At 40.3% G+C, this 20,309-nt stretch overlaps 1 protein-coding gene across 2 annotated transcripts in view; it reads right to left on the bottom strand.

Moving 5' to 3' along the window:
• Positions 1 to 387: 387 nt before the first annotated feature.
• SH3RF1 (SH3 domain containing ring finger 1) overlaps positions 388 to 20,309 on the bottom strand; it is a 178,225-nt gene continuing 158,303 nt past the window's right edge. The window contains exons 11-12 of one of the 2 annotated variants that reach the window (XM_028104393.2): positions 11,433 to 11,773; positions 388 to 2,784 (exon numbers count right to left, since the gene is read on the bottom strand). In XM_028104393.2, the coding sequence (XP_027960194.1) occupies positions 2,616 to 2,784; positions 11,433 to 11,773 (510 nt within the window). In that variant the 3' untranslated portion in view covers positions 388 to 2,615. Of the gene's footprint in view, positions 2,785 to 11,432; positions 11,774 to 20,055; positions 20,260 to 20,309 lie in introns of those variants that run through there. The other variant, XM_028104394.1, reaches the window with a different exon arrangement.

Below are 20,309 nucleotides of genomic sequence, written 5' to 3'. Positions count from 1 at the left end.
TCTAAAGATGATGTTCCCACGCTTTGCTGAGACCTACTGGTTATCATACAGTTGGGTTATAGGTCTAGTACTTCTTCCTATGGCTAAGAAACAATTTCTAGTGGCCACCAGACATTTTAGTTGCCATGAAGGGGGAAAGGGAAGCAGAAGTGATAAAACTCCACAGGCTCTTTTAAGAAGACTTTAAGCTTCTTGGGGAACTGACCAAAGGTTTGTTACTTGGAGAGGTAAAAGTGTATCGTAACCACTAAATTGATTACTGCAGACATCTTCTGTTTGAGGTATATGCAAAGAATTTTTATAAAGTAGAAATTACATCAAATGTGTCTCAGGTTAAAAAAAAAGAAAAAAGAAAAATTTTAATAATTAACACAAGGGACACATAACGACTGAACATCAAATTTTAATCTTGAACCTTTTCTCCAGTCTTTAAATTATTAACACGAAAAGGAATGATAAATTGCAATTTTATCATTGCCATATCGCTGTGTAACAAGCCCTTGTTACAAAATCTCCATCTACTGTCTCCAAAAAACCAATAGAAAACCCATACATTATATTATCTAAGTGATCTATTAACAGATGAAATTTTAACCAACTTCATAGCAGGAAACTATTAACAGAGGTACTTCAATCACATAGCTTGAAATATGGAGAAAAGACAGGTAAAAAATTATCTTAAGCTGTAGTAGTCTTTTTACTTTTTAAAATTTTTATAAAATACACTAATTTCCCAAAATAAAGAATATTATGACACATTGGTGTCAACTTACACAGATGAAAGCTGATGTCAGCTTTTTTTCTAACTAAAGTTCATTTCACCAAACCTTTATATATATTACATGAATATCCAAGTAAAGTATTTTTTTAAAAATTCAACACACAGGAACATAATGTACAGTGTTTTATAAAAAAAAAAAGGTTAATTTAGGAATGATTTCATTTTCAACCACATAATATCTTTTTAAGACCATGAAACCTCTTGCTATTGCAAGAAGACTCTTCAGTTCACGTTTCTATTTCCCAGTTGTAATTCTTAGAGTAAAAAATGAAAAAGTTTTTTTTTTTTTTTTTTCCCACAAGAAAACTGTAGCAACAATTTCATTCACTACCAGGCTGTCTTCCCTCCTTTTGCTTTTAGGACTACCCAGACCCACAACTGCGTGGCACCGGGATGTAATGGGGAGAAGAGGTCAATGACATCAAAGAATGGATATAAAAAGATGGGCACAGCTGGATCCTGCCGCAATTGTAAGGTGTGGGCACTTTCACTGGTGTAAGGCCTCCCAGAGCCTCAAGGGAACTGTCACAGGAGCAGTCTCCTGGCTCATCCTTTATATCAGTCAGCTGGGAGGACAGAAAGGAACATTTTCACTAATGACTTGTATAACGGCTGATGGATGCCTTAGCCAGGGAGGGAGGGAGTACACCCAGAGACCTTGGTCAGAAGCGAAAAGAACATTGTTTATTTTACACCTCCTGCACTGGTCACTTCTGAGCCCAAACTAACCTCAACAGGAAATTGCAATGAAATATACACACCATGCAGTCTATATTACGGTGGGAATCCAGTAACACATGCAAGATGGTGGGAAAAGAATCACAATGCATGAATGTAAACTTTTCACAGTGTTTCTTATAGCCTTTGACTTAAGCACGAGGGCATCACTTACCACCACAATCTCACAAATGTTTTACTGTGTCCTGGGCATGCAGATCACTTGGGGTAAAAATGGGCGATTACATTTCATAGCCATTCTCAGGAGTACAACTTCAATTTTCCCAATTTCCAACCAATGAATTGAGCTCCTTCTGTTATAAAACTAAATATATTTCTGAATACATTTTTGTTCAAGGGTTGTGCTTTATTTTTCCTTATCACTTCACTGACTTCATTCTAGGGAATTAAAAACCCACAAAATTATATTGAGGACTAGGTCTTAAGGGTGATTCCTGACCAAACCAGAAAGACAGGGAGTCGCTAACTTCTTTTCTCTCAAGTTTCTATCTCCCTACCCCAGGCCTTTATTGATTCTGATTCAGTTATATGTTTTGGTTTCCCGAAGAGGAAAACCAAATTAGAGAACTGGCATTTCTGGCTTAAAGAAGCAAAAAAGTAACACAGGTTGGGGGGGGGGGGGCTCATTCTATGTCAAAAAGAATCTCTTGCTCTCAACAGGAGATAATCCAGCTTCTCCTTAGCTATCATTTCATAAATTAATAATTTCTTAAAATCAAAATCCAAAGAATTTATCTATTACGAGAAAAATTCAAGTTTAAAAAAGCAAATAAATTAGTTAAGCCTTGTAAACAATCGTCCATTTTTGCTATATATCTTTTTAAAAAAGGGTTTTCTGTATAGTAAATCAGACAGTACAAGGCACACCTTACACATCAGAATCCAGAGTGACAGGACACACACACACACACACACACACACACGCCTTCTTCACGCTGTTGGCTGGCCTAACCGTGCTGGGGGCACTGGGGTCGCACACCAATCCTTTGCTCATCTCCTGACCATCTGGAAGTCCACAAATGTGCTCTTTCCATTAAATTGCTTTGTGCTATTTTGTTGTGTGATGTGACTTTCAGCCTTCTCAGTGTTAGTCTCCTCAGATGTTTTCCACAAAGCTTCCTGGGAAAAGGCCAGTTTTCCCATTACGTTGTAATGTGCCTTTGAACCAGCCATCTTCTCGCTTTTTATGAACAAACACAATATCTCCTTCTTTCAGTTCAAGTTCTGCCTCACTCTGAGGAGGATAGGAAACTACCACCCTGTGCCTAGAAAAAAAAAAGATATACTTAAAGTCACTCAAAGTAGTAAAAAAAAAAAAAAAGTGTACTACTGGTCTAAAACAGCTTTAAACATAAACAGAATAAGAAGTAACATGTTTCTAACATTTGTAAAACAACTCCAAATACAACTATTTTCTGTTTTGTAGAGACTAGGTTTTAATAGAGTTTGGATGTTTAACAGCTCGCTATCCATGACCCAGACTGGTTTGAGTGACCTTTACAGGGAAAGCTATTCTTGTGCCCTCCCGTAGCGAAAATTTTATTCAATTTCCTAGCAGGAAATGCCCTGTCCTTCCATCTTCTCCAAGAAGAAAGGAGTGAATTTATTTGATTGGTGAGACTAGGAGAAGCAGTTGAATAGGTGGGTTCAGTTGTCTCTGAACTACCTGCCTCCAGGCTGAGTGGGTTCTGCTCTGCCTCTGCTTCCACACTGGAAGCATGGAATGGTCAGGGGTCAGGCCTGCTTTCTAGAGGTGGGTCTGGAAGTCTGTCTCTCTGTGTCCCTTACGTTGGGGCTTGATATGGATGAGGCAGCAATTCTAAGGAAGTTCATCTGCCTTATATACCCAAATTCTCCCTCGGGCAGGCTGTCTTAAGGTCTAGACAGGGAGGGGAGGACCATAGCCACAAATTCAATCCAACACCACCAGTAATGAGGTTGACATTCTGATCTTCATTAGTCTGGTAACTGTGTCTCTTTCTCTATTGGTTTTCAACTGATATTAGTGGGAAAAGGTATAATTATCACTTAAAACCCCCAGAAGCCTTGCTGGTTTAATACTATCTATCTCTCCTCTTCCTTTCTCCTTAGTCTCCTTCTACAAAATTATGATTAACAGCCAAGGAAGACAGATTGAGGTTTTGTGCCCCATATCCTTTTATCTATTTTTTCCAGCACTACTGCTCTCCTTTACTCCTCTCTTGCTTTTCCTAACCAAAGGGGGGAAAAGGTGGTGTATAGTAGCCAATCTCAAAGATGGTCCCAGTGACCGTTGCCTCCTGGTATTCATACTCTTGTGTGATCTCCTCCCACAATGCACAGGGATGATATGTGTGACCAATAAAATACTGTGAAAGTGTGTGATTTCTGAGGCTAGATCATTAAAGGCATTGTGGCTTCTACATTAGTTTCTCTTGGATCATGCACTCTGGGGAAAATTAGCTGCAGTGCTGTGAAAAAACTAGATCCCTATGGAGAGGATCACATGGTGGGTAATAGGTCTCTTTTATTTCTTTTCTTCTCTTTTCTTTTCTTTCCTTCCTTCCTTCCTTTCTTTCTCCCTCCCTCTCTCTTCCTTTGATTTTATTTATTTTGAGAGAGAGAGAGAGATGGAGGGGCAGAGGGAGAGGGAGAGAGAATCTGAAGCAAACTTCCTGCTGATCATGGATCCACAACTGTGAATTCACAACCTGAGCCAAAACCAAGAGTTGGATGCTCAGCTGACTGAGCCACCCAGGAGCCCCTAACTGAGGTCTCTTTCTAAAAGCCAACTAACTAGCCAATAGGGATGTGAAGGAGTCACTTGAAAGAGAGTCCCCCAGCCCTGGTCAAGCATTTAGATGACTACAGCTGAGGCTGATATCTAGATGGACTGCAACCTCAGGAAATACCCTAAGCTGGAACCATCCAGATAAGCCACTCCCAAGTTCCCAACCCACAGAGGCTGTGGGGTACAAACGTTTATTGTTGTTTTAAGCCACTCAATTTTAGGGGTAATTTGTCACATGGCAATAGTTAATTAAAAAATGTGAACATACATCCTTCTCCATTTGCTGTTATGCAGTATTCAGTCATAAAGGTGATTTTGAGTTTCTATTTTCGTTTGGCTCCTAAAGTCAGAAAATAAGTTTGTAGCCTCACAGGATCCACTCTTGACTATAAGTAAAGAATAATATGGCTTAAATAATGATAGTCATAACAAATTCTATAGAACTGCCCCTAAACTATGAAACCCATTAGAGCCCAGTCCTTTCAGAAGATTGCTAGCTTCACCAATCTCCATCTCATAAAAACCTGAAACGACTCTCATTAAGAAGGATCATAGCAAGGGCGCCTGGGTGGCTCAGATGGTTAAGCGTCTGCCTTCGGCTCAGGTCATGATCCCAGGGTCCTGGGATCGAGTCCCGCATCGGGCTCCCTGCTCCTTGGGAGCCTGCTTCTCCCTCTGCTTCTCTCTCTCTCTCTCTCTCTCATGAATAAATAAAATCTTTTAAAAAAAAAAAAAAGAAGAAGGATCATAGCAAGACCCCCAGACTATTACTCTAAAAAAAAAAAAAGAAGAAAAGGCATCTCTACAAAAGTCAAGTGACTGCCCAAACAGTTCCTGAGCTACTTTGGGCACATGAACCAAATTATCCTCCAAGGTCTGAAGCAAAGGTATAGCATGGAGGTTGACTTACTATTTCTAAGAAAGTTTCAGTTAATTCAAACATGGATTAACATGTTGAACCCACAAGGTTCAGGGTTCCAATCAAGCATGAACTGCGGGAGGAGGCATGGCACTGTGCGCAAAGGCACTGTGTGTGAAGCTCTGGGCTAGGGGTTGCTATAGCTTTAAAGATCATTTGGAGTAGCTTAACTTTGGGCTAATTTGCTCTGCTCTCTCAGTCTCAGCTTCCTTATCTGTAGAAAGAGAATGCTGTAACTCAAACGTACTGTCATGTAATGGAGTAAGATTATAAGTGTGATGTTCTTAGCATGGTGTCTGTTACAGAGTTTATGCTCCCAAATTCTAGCTCCCACTGGGATCATATGGCTTAGGCAAAAGCAGGCAGGGGTCTGGTGCTTCGAGGGGGTGAAGGGTGGGCCAGGAAGTCACTGGCCATCTCTATACCCAAGAAACAGACTCAGGCCACAGCCTAAAGAACTGCCTGATAATGAGACTTGACACTTGAGAATGATAAAGTTAGGTTTTGGAATTCCCTCTCTGCTATCTTTAAAAGTGGGACAAATAATTTCATTATAGACTTATCTCTGAAGGAAGGGATCCAGATGAAAAGATTTCTCAAGTATGATGCCAACATGCTAAAAATTCATGTAAAAAGCAATGTAACAAGTTGCCATTTGGGGCAAGTTAAAATTTGAGCAAAGCTTTTTAAGTCTGGAAAGAAGCATACAAGTGACTCAAATCGCATTCAGAGTAGATCTCTCATGAAATGTATTCCCCATCGGTTCTCTGTGAGCTGCCTTAAAAGTGAAATGGAACAAAAATAGTTCTCGAAAAACTTGAAGTGAATTAGATTAATATTTGCATTTTATAAAATGCACTAAACCAATTTTGTCAAAAATTTTTTTGAACTAGAGCTGCTGCTGGGCTAAGAACATAATCTTCCTGCCAAGTTCCCAGTGGGAGCAAATTTTCATTGCTAAGTTATAAACCTCTGGGGGGGGAGGTTTATTATGCACACGAGAAACCATGTGCATAATGGAAACTGTGACACAGTCCTGATTGTATGAAGACTACCAGGTGCAGCGGTAACAGACTCCACTTAGAAATCTTCCAGCTCTGATCCTGGCCTTGAGCCTTGTGAGGTAGTTTGCACACAGATTTCTAACATAAGACTCTTAAGGCCAAATTCTGGGCACAACTGGCCAACTATCTCAGGCATGGAAAGTAGAATGTTTACAGACCAAGAGACAGATGTAAGGTGCAGCTGCAGAGGTCCTTCACATCTGTTCCTCCACCCTCTGCCTCATTTGGATTATGCTTGTCTTTATTTGAGTAGGGGGGCTTTGGGGAAGTTCTGAACCTCAGGAGTTGAAGACCCTGCTCCCATAACCTCCCATGGGACCTGCTAATCCCACTTTCAAAATCTGTACACATCTACTCCTCGTCACTGTCGCTGCCACCATCCTGGTGGACAAACTCATGATCTTCCACCTGGTCAAAGAATGTACCTCTCCTCCCTGCCTCCATCTCTTCTGCCCCTATTCCATGTCTACACAGAACTGACAGACTCTTAACTGGCAACTGTACTTGCAGGTTTTTTTTTTTTTTAAAGATTTTACTTATTTACTTGAGAGAAAGAGAGAGTGAGCAAACGAGAGAGAGAGAAAGAGTAGGAGCAGGGAGCCTGATGTGGGGCTCGATCCCAGGACTCCGGGATCATGACCTGAGCCAAAGGCAGACGCTTAACCGACTGAGCCACCCAGGCGCCCCACAACTCTACTTGTAGTTATCTATTGCTGAAAAATCACTACTGGCTTCCAACGCCTGTGAATAAGGTTAATCCTCAGCCTGGTATGTAAAGCCCTCAATGATCTGACCTCCATCTCTCTTTCTATCTATACCTACAATGATCTCCATGAAGGTACCCAACACGCCTCTAAACCTGAATGTGCCCACCATATATGGCTTTTACCTCTCCACTCCTTGGCTCATGTGGTTCCTTCCACTGAACTCCCTGTGATGACGCCTCTGCCCATCCACACCTGATCAGCTTCCCACAGCCTGGCTCCAATTTGCCCCTGCAAAATCTTCTCTAGCCCCATGGCTGGAAGTAATTTCATGCTTGCTCAGATCCCAGAGTCCTCATGTACATTTCTTATGGCACTTAGTGCAGTGTATATTGCATCGTTACCATCTGCATCCCTGCATCCCTGTCTCATTTATTTTCTCAGACCCGAAGCTGCTTGAGGGGTGAGAGGATGGTAAATTCACTTTAAATGCCTCATACCACTTACCATAGTTAATGATAATGCCTTTTTTTTTTTTTGAGAGAGAGAGAGAACATAAATGGCGAGGGGCAGAAGGAGAGGGAGAGAGAGAATCTTAAGCAGACTCCATGCTCAGTGTGGAGCCCAATGCAGGGCTCGATCTCATGACCCAGAGATCGTGACCTGAGCCGAAATCAAGAGTCAGACACTTAGACAACTGAACCACCCAGGTGCCCCTGTGATAATTCTTAATGAGCATGTTGAATGACAAAAGAGAAGGCACGATGTATAGTAAAACTATTTTTTAAAAGGTGCAAAGTTCCCTAAAAAGGACTGTAATTTGATAAACACTAAAACATGGAAGAACCTTGAGAACACTATGCTAAGTGAAATAAGCCACACACAATAGGACAAATATGTATGAGGTATACAGCATGGCTCACAGTCTTAGCCCTGAATGGGCTTCTGCCTCTTGCTGGCTTTTGTGACAGTTACCAGGGTGGAATTCAAGAAACAGGTTTGCTATACAAAGAAGCTCCACTGATACCCCACTGCCAATCTTCCTGGCTTGTGCTATGATGTGCAGTCTTCCACCTAAATGAGCACTTGCAATCTTTTATTTGTATAAATTTTCTATTTCCTTTATTTTTCTGGCCTCTCTTGCAGTCTCTGTAATTCATACATTTTTGTTGTTGTTTCTAATCTCTCCTGGTACAGCCTAAATTGGACCCCTTGTGGCTCTGGGAGGCACTCTGCCCATCACCCTGGTTTGGGTAAGTAACCTGCACTGCTTTCTGCCAGTTGCTACAGCAATCTAATATCCAATTAAGTATTTCACTGGCAAAACCATATTAACCCGCTTTGTAGCTTTGCTTGAAGTCCAAGTAAATTATATCCATTGCTTCACCCAGTGGGTTCATTGTCACTAACTCAAATTAATCATGCTGGTTAAACCCGACTGACTTTCTGTAAATCTATCTCTATCCAATTTGTGTGTTTCCAAGTATTCTAGTTTAATCCCTGATCAAAGATCATAGGTTCTTTTCCAATTTAGGAGATGGGTTTATAGGTATGTGGCTATCAGTTTAATTCCTAAGCTTTAAAATACATACAGAGATGATGTGCTGTGTCTCCTTAAGCCCTTATCTATTCTTTTTCAGGAGGAAAAAAAAAAAAAAAGAAAAGCCTGTCACATATACTTTCTTTTATTGCCATCCCTTCTGAAATATTTTGTTTCTATTTTCTCTTTGCTATATCCTAATTATTTTTTCTTCATTACCTAAAATAGTGCCTAAGATACCTGTTCTATTATTTCTGCTGTCATTAGTTATACATCTTCTGCCTCCAGGATAGAGCACTGCTTGCTTGTTTTCCTCAGCCTCTCTAACAAACACAAAAGGATCCTTTTGTTCCTCAGAGAATTGTCTCCGCTGACACCAAGACCTGTCAACACACCTCAAGGTTCATCCTTACTGTGAGATTGCTTAAGTCTTTATGTCACGTGAATGCTTCTTTCCATTGAAGGCACTGGCTGTCCTACTCACATTCTTTTACTTTAGATTTATGGGACAGAGTCATGGTTTGAGGGGAAATTTTATGCTTGCTCTCATTATAATCTGTGGGGGAATCCTATCTCATACTGTACCAACAGTATATAAGGAGAACTACCTCTATGAAATTCTATCAGTAAAAATTCTACCAGAAGAATCCAAGGTTTCTGCACTTTGCCAGAGCAGGAGCTGTTGATATTTACATTATGAATCAAGGAATCTAAGATCCTGAAATACTTTCGGAATCATACTGACGTGAAAGTTATTCTTCCCTTCATTTTTAGCAATAAGTACTTTTTATTGTGTTAAAAATTTTGAAATATCAAAACAGATAATCCCTAAATGATACACTTGGTAGCTTTCTACTAACCAAAAAATTTCATTCCCAGTGGGTTGTAAGTTGTTTTCCTATATTACTTGTTTCCACACATTTCCCCTATTGTTTTTATAGTCAGGCAGACCTAAGAATACAAGTTAAATAAATACTATCATCATCACTGTATGAAGGCAAAGGGACTGTGAAAGGTTGGTCAGGCTATTATATTTAATATTCCATTGAACATATGGATTATAAAAATATAAACTCAAGCAGAAATCTTCTCCAAAGACCCCCTTTCCACTTGTAAAAACTGAAATGGTTATTTGAAAAACCTGCCAGAACATTCCAGAGTGCCCATGCCCATCTGTTCCGTCATTAAATTCTCCATGTTCCCTATCTGATATGCATCCTCCTGCTCCCTGAACCACCATCACCTGTCTGCATTAGCGATTTCTCCTTTTCAGATGCACTGAACAGCAGGAGCCTGCTGTTAGAAATGAGCTCCTCTAAGAGGAAAGGGCTGGAATGCAGAAGCCACAGAGATTGAGGACATCTGGCAACTGAAAAGGAATGCATAATGGGGGAGGGAGGCAGCAGTGCCAGAGCCGGTGCCTAGGGAGAGGCTGGTCAAAATGAACTATCACTCAGAACAGTCACACAAACACCACAAATGACAGGGAAAAGAGGAGAGAGACTCAGGGCACGAAGGAAAAACTGCAGATCAATGCCTGGGGGTGGGAAGGAAAGAAGGAGCCTTTGTGACCAAAAGAAAGTAAACAAGTCCCTGGACTAACTCCAGGGACAGAAGGCCCTATCCCTGGAAAGTGGAGTAATACTGCAGGAAAAAAGGTTGACTCTCAGAATAAAAGATTAAGTGAATGCAGGACGAAATTTCAAAGCTTTATGAGGAGCACAGTAGATGAGGGGAAAGATAGAATGATTTTATTTGTGGAGGAGGAACACTTTTTAAGGTAATGTCTCATTTCAAAATTGGTTCTATAAGGATTAGAACTACGGAAAATTATTTCACCAAACTATGAAAATATATAATAAACTGTGTACTTTGTACTTGGTGCATGTAGGTTGTTTGAAGTTTATTCTTTTCCAGTTTATTTTTTGGTAAAAAGGTATGCCCCCCAATTATACAAATGAAGGCCTCAAATTTTGGTGGGCACAAATGTTCATCTGAGATACAGACTTGAGGTTAAGTCTTTTTAAAGTATGAGATTTTATAGTCAGACTTCAAATCAGTAACTGATAATGCTACCCACAATGCAACACCTCCACAAATTAGAAATTTGCTTTATTTATAAAATGCAGGTACAAAGGGAATAAATCTTACAGAAACAAAACAGATGGCACTTTTAAAAATAAATGTTTATTTATGCATTATGTATAAAGTGTCCACTATTCTTAGTGTACTTCATGATGTTTTCCTGGCCCACCAACAGTGCTTTTTAAATTCATGTGATCCTAGCAGATATTTGTCTTACTACATATATAGTTTTTCCCAGTGTAACTCCTAGAACCCCACTGGTTGTATCAAACAGATCTCCTCCCATCTGTAATCATTACTCAAGGCCAGAATCACTAAAACAGGGCTCCAAGTTCCAAGCGGAACCAAACCAAGTAAGTCACTGTGCCAGGAGAGGAGTCAGGTCTCTGAGAACCGAGCCACACTCTCCTAGCTCAGGAAGAATAAAAAGAGAATTATCTTTAGTTGGCAGAATCTCCTGGACAACTAGCAGGTAATGATGTCAACGTTTAATAAAAAAGGCAAAGGATAAACCGAGGGAGCAGCTGCGGGCAATGGAAGAGCAGCAAGAAGAAGGAAGATGTGAACCAAGTTCCAGGGATTAACAAGTTTCATCTGGATACAATTCTGGAGTGGTTGTCTGGAGAAAACAAACACAAAGAGGGCTGGAGGCCTAACCCATGGAAGAAACACAGCAAATGGTAAAAGAAAGCCAGGGCTTGACGGTTACTACAAATTCAGTTAAAAACATTTAGGGGGTTGTGGAAAAGTATCCCAATGTCAGAACAAATACTCCAGCATAAAGCTTTCTAGGCATTTCTTCATTTTCTCCGGGAACAACGGTGAACTCACCTCTCACAAACCACAGGCCTAGACTCATTCATGGCAGGGCCCAGGGAGGAACATGGCTGTCGAGGCGGCGGAGCGATGGGAACGGTCGAGTCCAGAGAGCCGGTCTTCCGATGAAGAGCTTCCTGGGCCACAGCCGCGGCCGGGCCGTCCCCGTCTGTGGGGCAGGAGCCGGCCCTGCCGTGGGCGCCCCCTAGCGGCGGCTCAGGACCCACTGCTCCCTGCAGAGGCAACTCGCCGCCACCAAGCTCCACTTCCAGGGTGGGTGAGGCTGGAGGAGAGGCTCGGGGCTTACGTTTGGTGGAGGCGCCAGAAAGCAACTTCAACAAACTCTTTTTTTCTTTCTAGAAAAAAAAAGTACATTAACTGGAGACAGAAGGTACTGTTGTTATTGTAATTGTGATAGGGTGTTACAGTTTTGATTTCTGGTTTGATTTTTTTTTTTTTAAGATTTTTAAGTATCTCTACACCCAACATAGGGCTGTAATTCACAACCCAGAGATCAACGGTGCCATGCTCTACCCACTGAGGCAGCCAGGAGCCCCGGGTTTGATCTTTTACAATTTATTTCTGTGGATATTTGGTTATTTGTGATCTAGCTCCCAAATCCTGTATGATGTTAACCCAACCTTTTGTCTCACTTTCTTCTCCCTTTCTGCCTGCCTGTTTTTGCTTGTTTTGGACACTCAACGTTCATCACTATCTTCTGCTGAGGTAGAATAAACAGATAAAAAAGAAGTAAAACAAAAACTCACCAAGTCCCATATCAGGCTTGGTGAAGGCACAAGTAGACATTTTAGGACAAAATGGAAATTTCTGATTATGGACTTAATTTCTTGAAATTATGACTATCTTACCCCTAATTCTTACATGCTGAATTAAACATTATAGCGTTTTACTCTCCATCCACAGACTTGATTCTATTTTTTAGCTTTTTTTAAAAAAGATTTTATTTATTCATTTGTCAGAGAGAGAGAGAGAGAGAGAGAGAGAGAGCGCGAGAGTGCACAAGCAGTGGGAGTGGCAGGCAGAGGCAGAAGCAGGCTCCCCACGGAGCAGAGAGCCGGATGTAGGGCTTGATCCCAGGACTCTGGGATCATGGACCTGAGCCGAAGGCAGACGCCTAAGGACTGAGCCACCCAGACTTGATTCTTATCATTTACAGGTAGTGATGTCTTGATCAGGGTTAAGGACTAAAACAGTTCTCACATGTCACCACCTTGAGGAAATTTAGTAAGCCAATAATGACAGGAGTCAAACCATTTCTATTGTGCAAGAATCTCTTGGATTAGAAAGCCAAAACTCCACAAGATTTTATATAAAGCTTCAGTATAATCAAAAACATTTATATGTCGCTTTGCAGGCAAATGTAGAAAAGAATTTTTTCTCCAGCAATCCTACTCCACGAAAACCATCTCTTGAATCTTTTGTCTGTTTTGACACTTTCATTTTTTGCTCTGCTAGGAAAACCAGATCTAGAGCTGACTTTTCTTCATTTCCAAAACCTGTGTCAATGTTCTTTCTGATGATCAAGCATAGAAAATAATCATCATTTTACATCATTTACTAAGATGTCAATGACATATCATAAAGTCCTCTGAATGGAAACACTGCTTGAAAATAAAACATTTCATAGAGAAATAATTCTTTAGAAAACTCTATAGACAAACTCAAACTAGAATCATCAAGGTCCACTAAAAGGGAAATAGAATTATGAGGGGCCTACCCAAAGACAGAACACTGAGGAATTGTTCTTGCGAATATGAGTTAGTTCATACTCAGTAAAAATCCCTTGGGGAAAACGGTCTGAATCCATAATAACACAGTTCCATTAGAGACAGAATGGCAGAAAAAAGAAGAGACAAAAAGTAATGATTTAACCAGATGATGAAAAAGCGTTCCAGGGAAAAAGCATCCCAGGAAACTGCAGGCCCCATTTACCGAATACTGTTCACAGTACGAACTAAGCCATGGGTTAGGAACAGAGGATAGGGAAGGATGGTGGGGAGCACTGAATTCATTTCTGTACAGCTCAACTCAGGCTGCAGATGAGCAGAACCAATCAATTGATCCCCACCCCCTTCTCCCCATCCTAGCCTGAGGAAGATTCTTCTGCATTTTTCTTCAGGGCCTGGCCCTAACTCACCTTTCAGGCTTTTGCTTCATTCCTTTAACTTCTCATTTTCTAAGGGGCTATTAATACATTCCACTAAAGGACCCTGTACACTTGGACTACCTGCTTGAGTGCCTATATCTCATCCACCCAGTGCCTAGTGCAGAGCTGCACCTACTGAGCTGAGAGGCCAAGCCTGAAAGAGGAGACAGGTGGGAGGAAGGGAAAGACTGAGCTAGTCCCAGGGCTAAGGGACTAAGGACATTTTGTAATTCCTAAATCCCGTGGAGATAAAGATTTCCCTTTATACAATGGCCAAAGAAATGGGCTGACCAAACGCCTGCCAAAGCTGCTGCCACACTTCTTTAAGGGAGCCTGAGGTCTGGAGAGCAGACAAATGAACTGAGAAAGAATAACATCTACATTTCTGTGGGGGGGGGGCAGTCGGCCACAACTTCCAGCTATTCCTGCCATGATGTAAGAAAGCACGCTCTAATCCCTGGACCCTGACAGATCCACTGAGAACATCAAGTCCAGTGATAAATTACAATCTCAGCAAGCCACAGCTACAGATGTTTCTTAAAAGCTCAGTTCTGGGCACTCAGAAAAATTCAGTTAACTGAATGGAGCTCAGGGAACAGCCTCTAAAGTGATTAAAAAGAAGGATGACTTGGTTCATCTAAAATGATTAAGCACATTAAATACAGCTTGCTTTAATGACTTCTAAGGGATGTGTTATCATCATCAGCTGATGCCGACTACCCACGGAGCAGAAGGCAGAGGATTAGGTGTTGTGGCAGGGTGTGGGGGTACGGGGTGGGGGTGCTAACATGGAAAAGATGCTGCCCTAGTTCCACAGAACTGTGCTTTTGATATCACATTCTGATGTTTTCTACATTAGCAGAACAGTGTGCCACTGGAGAGATAATTTTGCAAACAGAGACACTTATCATCTAAGGGCACCTTTGTTTTTTTCAAAATCCAACAGCAGAAATGAAAACTATAGATGAATTAATAAAGACTACACTTCAGCAAAGCAATTTTTTAAATGTAGTGTTAGCATGCATGAAAAAGGGACATTATCTTTTAACATGAACCTTAACAATTCTCCTGTGGGTTTTCCAAGAAATTATTCCTAAATGGAATAATGTTTTTATACTCATAATTTTCTCTTTAGAAGATCTGATGATTTAAAACCCACACCTCATACAAAAAAGAGCTATTTGGGTCAGAAAATAATTACCAGATGATGAGAGAGAGTAATTTTTACATATAAAAATAATTTCTGAGCATCACCTAAATAACTTTCTATTAGTCATATCACAGAGGATGAGTATAATATGGGAAACCTCAAGTTCTCCTTCCCAAGCAAAAATAAATTTCATTTGAAGAACTCATAAAGTTAACCACATTCTACCCCCTGAGTCTTCTTTATTCCTCTCCTTGCCCTCAGACGTACAAAGAAAGTAGCAAGATATAAATAAGTCTTCCGGGCTATTGTCATCAAAAATCTACACAGTCATATTCCCAAAAATCAGTCACTATAAGGGATCTCAAAAGCTTAATTCACATGATTGTCTAATAATAATCACTCATTCCTTTAACAAATATTTACTGAGTGTTGAATGTGAACCAACAATGTGCTAGGCTCTGAGAATACAATAGTGAACAACACAACACAACAAGGAGTTCACATTCTCTAGCAGAGACATTAACACTGCTGTAAAACAGGCGCTCTGCAGAAAAATAAAGCAGGGTAAGGGGAGAGTGATTGATCGGGGGTGTTATCTGAGATGGGAGGCTCCGAAAAGGCCTTTTTAAAGAAGTGCAAAGAGAGAGGGAAAGGCCATGTGAAATTCTAGAGATGATTAAACACCACTAGGTTCAAGAATCTTGTTAAATGCTTTTATAAGGATTTCCACATTTATTCCTAACACCCAGCTGATGTGACAGGAACCAGTATTATTCTCATTGCCTACACCTCTCTAAGGTTGCCTAAAATCACACTGCTAGTAAGGGGTGGAAATGGGACTTGAACCTAGCCTTTGCTTTTCTGAGAGTTCAGCACAGGCAACATCTCTAGAAGCACATCTACTCAATGGAGCGAAAAGAACAGGCATGTTCGCCTGAGGGCTGCACATTATAAGGGTCACTGTATGGAACTGTGTGCACATCTGCACTGTCCAGACCCGGATCCCAGCTGTTGTCAGGGGCAGGAATGGGACTCTGATCACTGAACATGGAATGAAGTGGTGAAGCTCACAGACCAACTTGCTTTTGACAGCGAAATAAGAACTGGGAGGAGGAAAATCATATTAGCAAAGAAAGTGATCAGCAGGAACTCTGGGACAAATATTCAGAACAGAAGAAAACGGGTATTTACTTTTTAAAAATTTTATTTTTAAGTAATCTCTACACCAACTTACAACCCCAAGATCAAGAGTCGTATGCTCTACTGACTGAACCAGGCACCCTGAAAATGGGTATTTAAAAACTAGATGAGCCCTCTGCTTAAGAAAACGAAGAATTAAGAGCAAAGTTCCTCAAACAGCAGACTGTTTGAAGAAGACCCATGGCTCCTTCAGTGAGGGAGTCACTAGGACTTTGGGGATGGGACATCTGAGGCACTAAAAGGTTGACCTTTTGTGGGCCACTTTTAGAAATGTTATCTTTTAGGAACAAATCTAGAATATGGCAGAGGCAGGAGAACCAACACCTACTGCTGATTGATATGGGAATAAATGACAATGTCAGAGAAGACTTACACCATGAAGGTAGGGGAAGAAAATGGAAGCACATGAAGTAAAGTGGGGCCTCAGAGACGGTTTCTTTTCTTTCTCTGTGTGAGGGTTAAACTGTTAAATTAATTAAACCATTAGAGATTCAGTTAGAGGCTATTAGGACTGAGGTGATTTTAATGTCCTAGCAGCCTCCGTTAGCAAACCAAAACCTAAATCTGTAAACACTTTTAGGTTAAGAAATCAAAACCTAAGGATAACCAGTCACAAACAGCCAACTGGGCTTTCCCAAATAAGGCAACCACTTAAACTATAGCCAATCAAATAACCTCCCTGCTCTGCTTTGATTTGTCCTCTACATAATTCTTAACCCTGGCTCCTGTTGGTGGAGCGCTCCTAAGCACTTCCAGTTTGGCACTGCCTGATTTGAATACGTTTTTCCTCAAATAAACTCTTAAATTTTTAATATGTATCAGTTTGTCTTCTAATAAAACTTAGAGAATATAAGAACAGTCAATTACATAATTGGTGCTGGAAAAAAAGACTTTATTTTCTGGATAAAAGCATAACATACCAAAATAATATTTACTGTATTTTGGTATATGAGGGGAAAAAAGTAGATACACACCATAGTATTAATGGCTGTCTTTGAAATCTTGGATCATATTTAGGTTTTCTATTTGGATATTTAGATTTTTCTCTCACTTCTAAATAAATGTCTATTTAATAAGAAAACACAATAAAACATGCACAACACACACATAGGAGTATCTCATAAGGATTGGGAAACTCATCTGCCTGGAGACTAGCTGATCAAATAAAGAAGCCTTTAAACTGAACATGCAGTTAGAAAAATGTCCAGATAAAGCTATTAAACTGATAACTGTAGAAGATGCGAAGGATCCCATAGAAAGAAGAATAACAATGGCAGAAAGGCCCAGGATTTCAAACAAGAAATAACTGAGATAATGTTTGGAAATATACTGAAGAGTTTCAGATGCTTACTTATCAAACCACAGAACGGAGTTATCAGACAAAATTAGCTACAGGGACAAAAACGGTTTTGTTTTTTTAAGTGAAGGACAAAAACACATTTGAGATAAGACTTCCAAATAAAATATTGTTCAAAAGGCATAGCTTAGTTAGGCGAGGAGCTGCAATAGTCCTGTGTGCACATCAAAAAGTTGTAGGTCTCTATGGAACACCAGTGGTAGCTCACTGCGGGCATTTATGCATAGAGAAAAGGACAGGGCAATTGACAAGCTATCATTTGGAGGACACACCACACACTATCTAAAGAATTTAAGTAAATGGATGATGCTGATCACAAAATAATGAAAGCAGATAGAGATAACAAGGAGATTGTCAAATACCTAGATATCGGCTGTAAGTCTCAACTAAACTAGGGTCTCTATACACTTAGAATCTCTGATGTACTTTTTCCTTGAATGGTTGATAATTTAATCTCACTTTGGATCTAATTCTGATCAACTGGGGGAATGGTAGAGACCAGTAGGAGGTGGAAAGTTTCAGCTGGTGAAGCAGAAATATTGAAAACTTCGAAGTAAGCACTCAAAGAGAAGTTGGCTATACTCAGATTTGAACTCTGAAGTTTAAAAGAACTGATTTTAAAAGTTCAAAAAAAATATATGCATGACCTGAAACTCAAAAGGAAAGATACTTCAAGAGGAATGGGAGGGCTCTCCAGAACGTAATTCTAACCATACAACTGCAAATTATCTGAGCAGATGAAAATGTGGAGGCATCTAAAGGCAGTAATGTGATACCCCAGAGAGTGGCCTAATGGGCTTAAATTTTTAAAGGACTTAGTACAAAAAGATCAAGAGAAGGGACCATAAGAAAGAACGTATCATGGCCCATAACAGCTTAAACTTGAAAAAAAAGGCGGGGGGGGATGGTTAGCCTTAAAGTTATGTTTGAAATGCGAAGAACAGGAAAGATACAGACCTCCTGTTTGAGATGGATGGTGGTTCTCAGAAGATACAAAGAAAGGGAAGGATAATCTTCAGACTAGAAAGAATGAACAAACCTTGATAAGAGGGAAATGGGTGAAGAGATTGGGATTTAGAGATCCAATAATTACTTGCCAGGATGAATTCACCTCAGCATACACAGAAAATTAACAGCTAAAATGCAACCAAATAATCTTTGACAAATCCTGGTGAACCTGAGATCAGGTTCAGGTTCAGGGCAAGAAGGGCATGTGTAATCCTAATTTTCAAAAAGAAGACAACAATGCACTTTGCAGACTGTCTGGAAAATTCTAGAACGATGTAGTAAATGAAAGGAAATGAGAGTCTGAGGAGGAGACTCCTCTAGGAGACACTTGGCTAACATGAGTAACAGCTAAAATGATGGGGGACTGGGGAATAGTTTGGATGGGAATGTAAAAGACATCTGGATTTTGACAGGCATCTGATAAGTTCTCCCATGACATCCTTGTAGACCTGATGGAGGAATGTAGACTAAATGACACTCCAGTCATGTTAATCATGAAATTATTGATTTTATATTAACCAGGAGAAGTCTCCCTGGTGGATCTGGAACATTCAATGAGGTAGGGGATTTAGGAAGGAAAATTTATAATCTGTGACACAAGTAGTAGTGACAAAAACTTCAGGAGTATAGCCTTAAAAAAGAAGATAATTCTGAAATAAGTCAAGGCATCATATAGAAAGAAGATCAACAATTCCTATGTAGCCCCTCAAATAAAGAAAATGGCATGGGACACACTGGAGCTAGGGCAATCATGGTCAATGAGGGGGTCCAAACAGAGGCCAGTGACCATCTGTCAAGGATGGGGACTCAACAGGATAACCTGTTAGGTGCTGTATTAGTTGCTGCTGTAACAAATTATCACAAACTTCGTGGTAAAAATCAGGTCCTAAAATTAAGGTGTCAGCAGGGCTACATCCCTTACAGAAGCCCTAGGGAAGAATCTGTTTCCTTGCCTCTTCCAGATTCTAGAAGAAGCTGCTTGCATTTCTTGGCTTGTGGCTTCCTCCTTGAATCACTCTGATCTCTACTTCTAATGTCACATCTCCTCTGGACCCAATCCTCCTGCCTCCCTTTCAGGAAGATCCATGTGATTATATGGGGCCCACCCAGATAAGGTAGAATTATCCCCTCATCTCAAGACCTTTATAAAATCCCTTTTGCCATGTAAGGAAGCATATTCTCCTTTCAGGGCTTAAGATGTGGACATCTCTGGGGAGCCATTATTCTCTCTGGCACAGGTCCCTTTCAAGCTTGTGATTCAATGAGTTCTTTCCTCGGAGGGCAAGAGCTGAAGAGTCCCTGTTCTCAGTGACTCACTGTCCTGAAACCTTAAATTCTGAACTACAAAACAATTCTTTAAAGATCCTGACAAAGTTGAACATGTCAGCTTGAGTACAAGTTTAATGTAGTTAATTATAAGCACTGAACAGATACCAATCCTTTTCACAAACGCTAAGGTTAACCCAACAATTAAATATTAACTTTTTAGTAGGCTGTAAAGTTTATTTCCTTATAAACCCCTATTTATAGGCTTACCTAACCATTTAAATAGAGCGACATACATTACCACTGAACCAGGTGGCTAAGAGTTTATGATTACCCTAAAGCTTCCCAGAACTGGGCTAGAACTTTAGGAGAAAATGCACAAAATACTGAGGAAAATACAGAATTTTCCTCAGGTTGCTACTACATTTGATTGTAATACAATTATCCAGACTTTATTATCACTCTTCGATTTTTGTTCACAGTTACTCACCATCAATTTCCCTTGCCTCCAACCACCTGTCTCCAAACCCAACCATAGGTAAGTCTTTCAAACACAGCTTTCCATTTATTTTTTCTTTGAAATTCAGCCCCAAATGAGAGATTTTTTTTAAAGATCTATGAATGTAGAAAATAATTTTTCACCCATATTTCAAGTCAGGAGGAAAACCATCCATGCTGATTATAATCCAATATGCTGTAGAAAAAATAAACCCACAATTAACACTTCTGATCAACAATTTCAAC

Source organism: Eumetopias jubatus, unplaced genomic scaffold, assembly GCF_037043125.1.
Source record: "Eumetopias jubatus isolate StellerSeaLion01/CBP00866 unplaced genomic scaffold, mEumJub1_p1.0 scaffold_2, whole genome shotgun sequence".
NCBI classification, from domain to species: Eukaryota; Metazoa; Chordata; class Mammalia; order Carnivora; family Otariidae; genus Eumetopias; species Eumetopias jubatus.
Note: the sequence above shows the minus strand (reverse complement) of the source record. Positions and strands in the feature narration are given on the sequence as shown.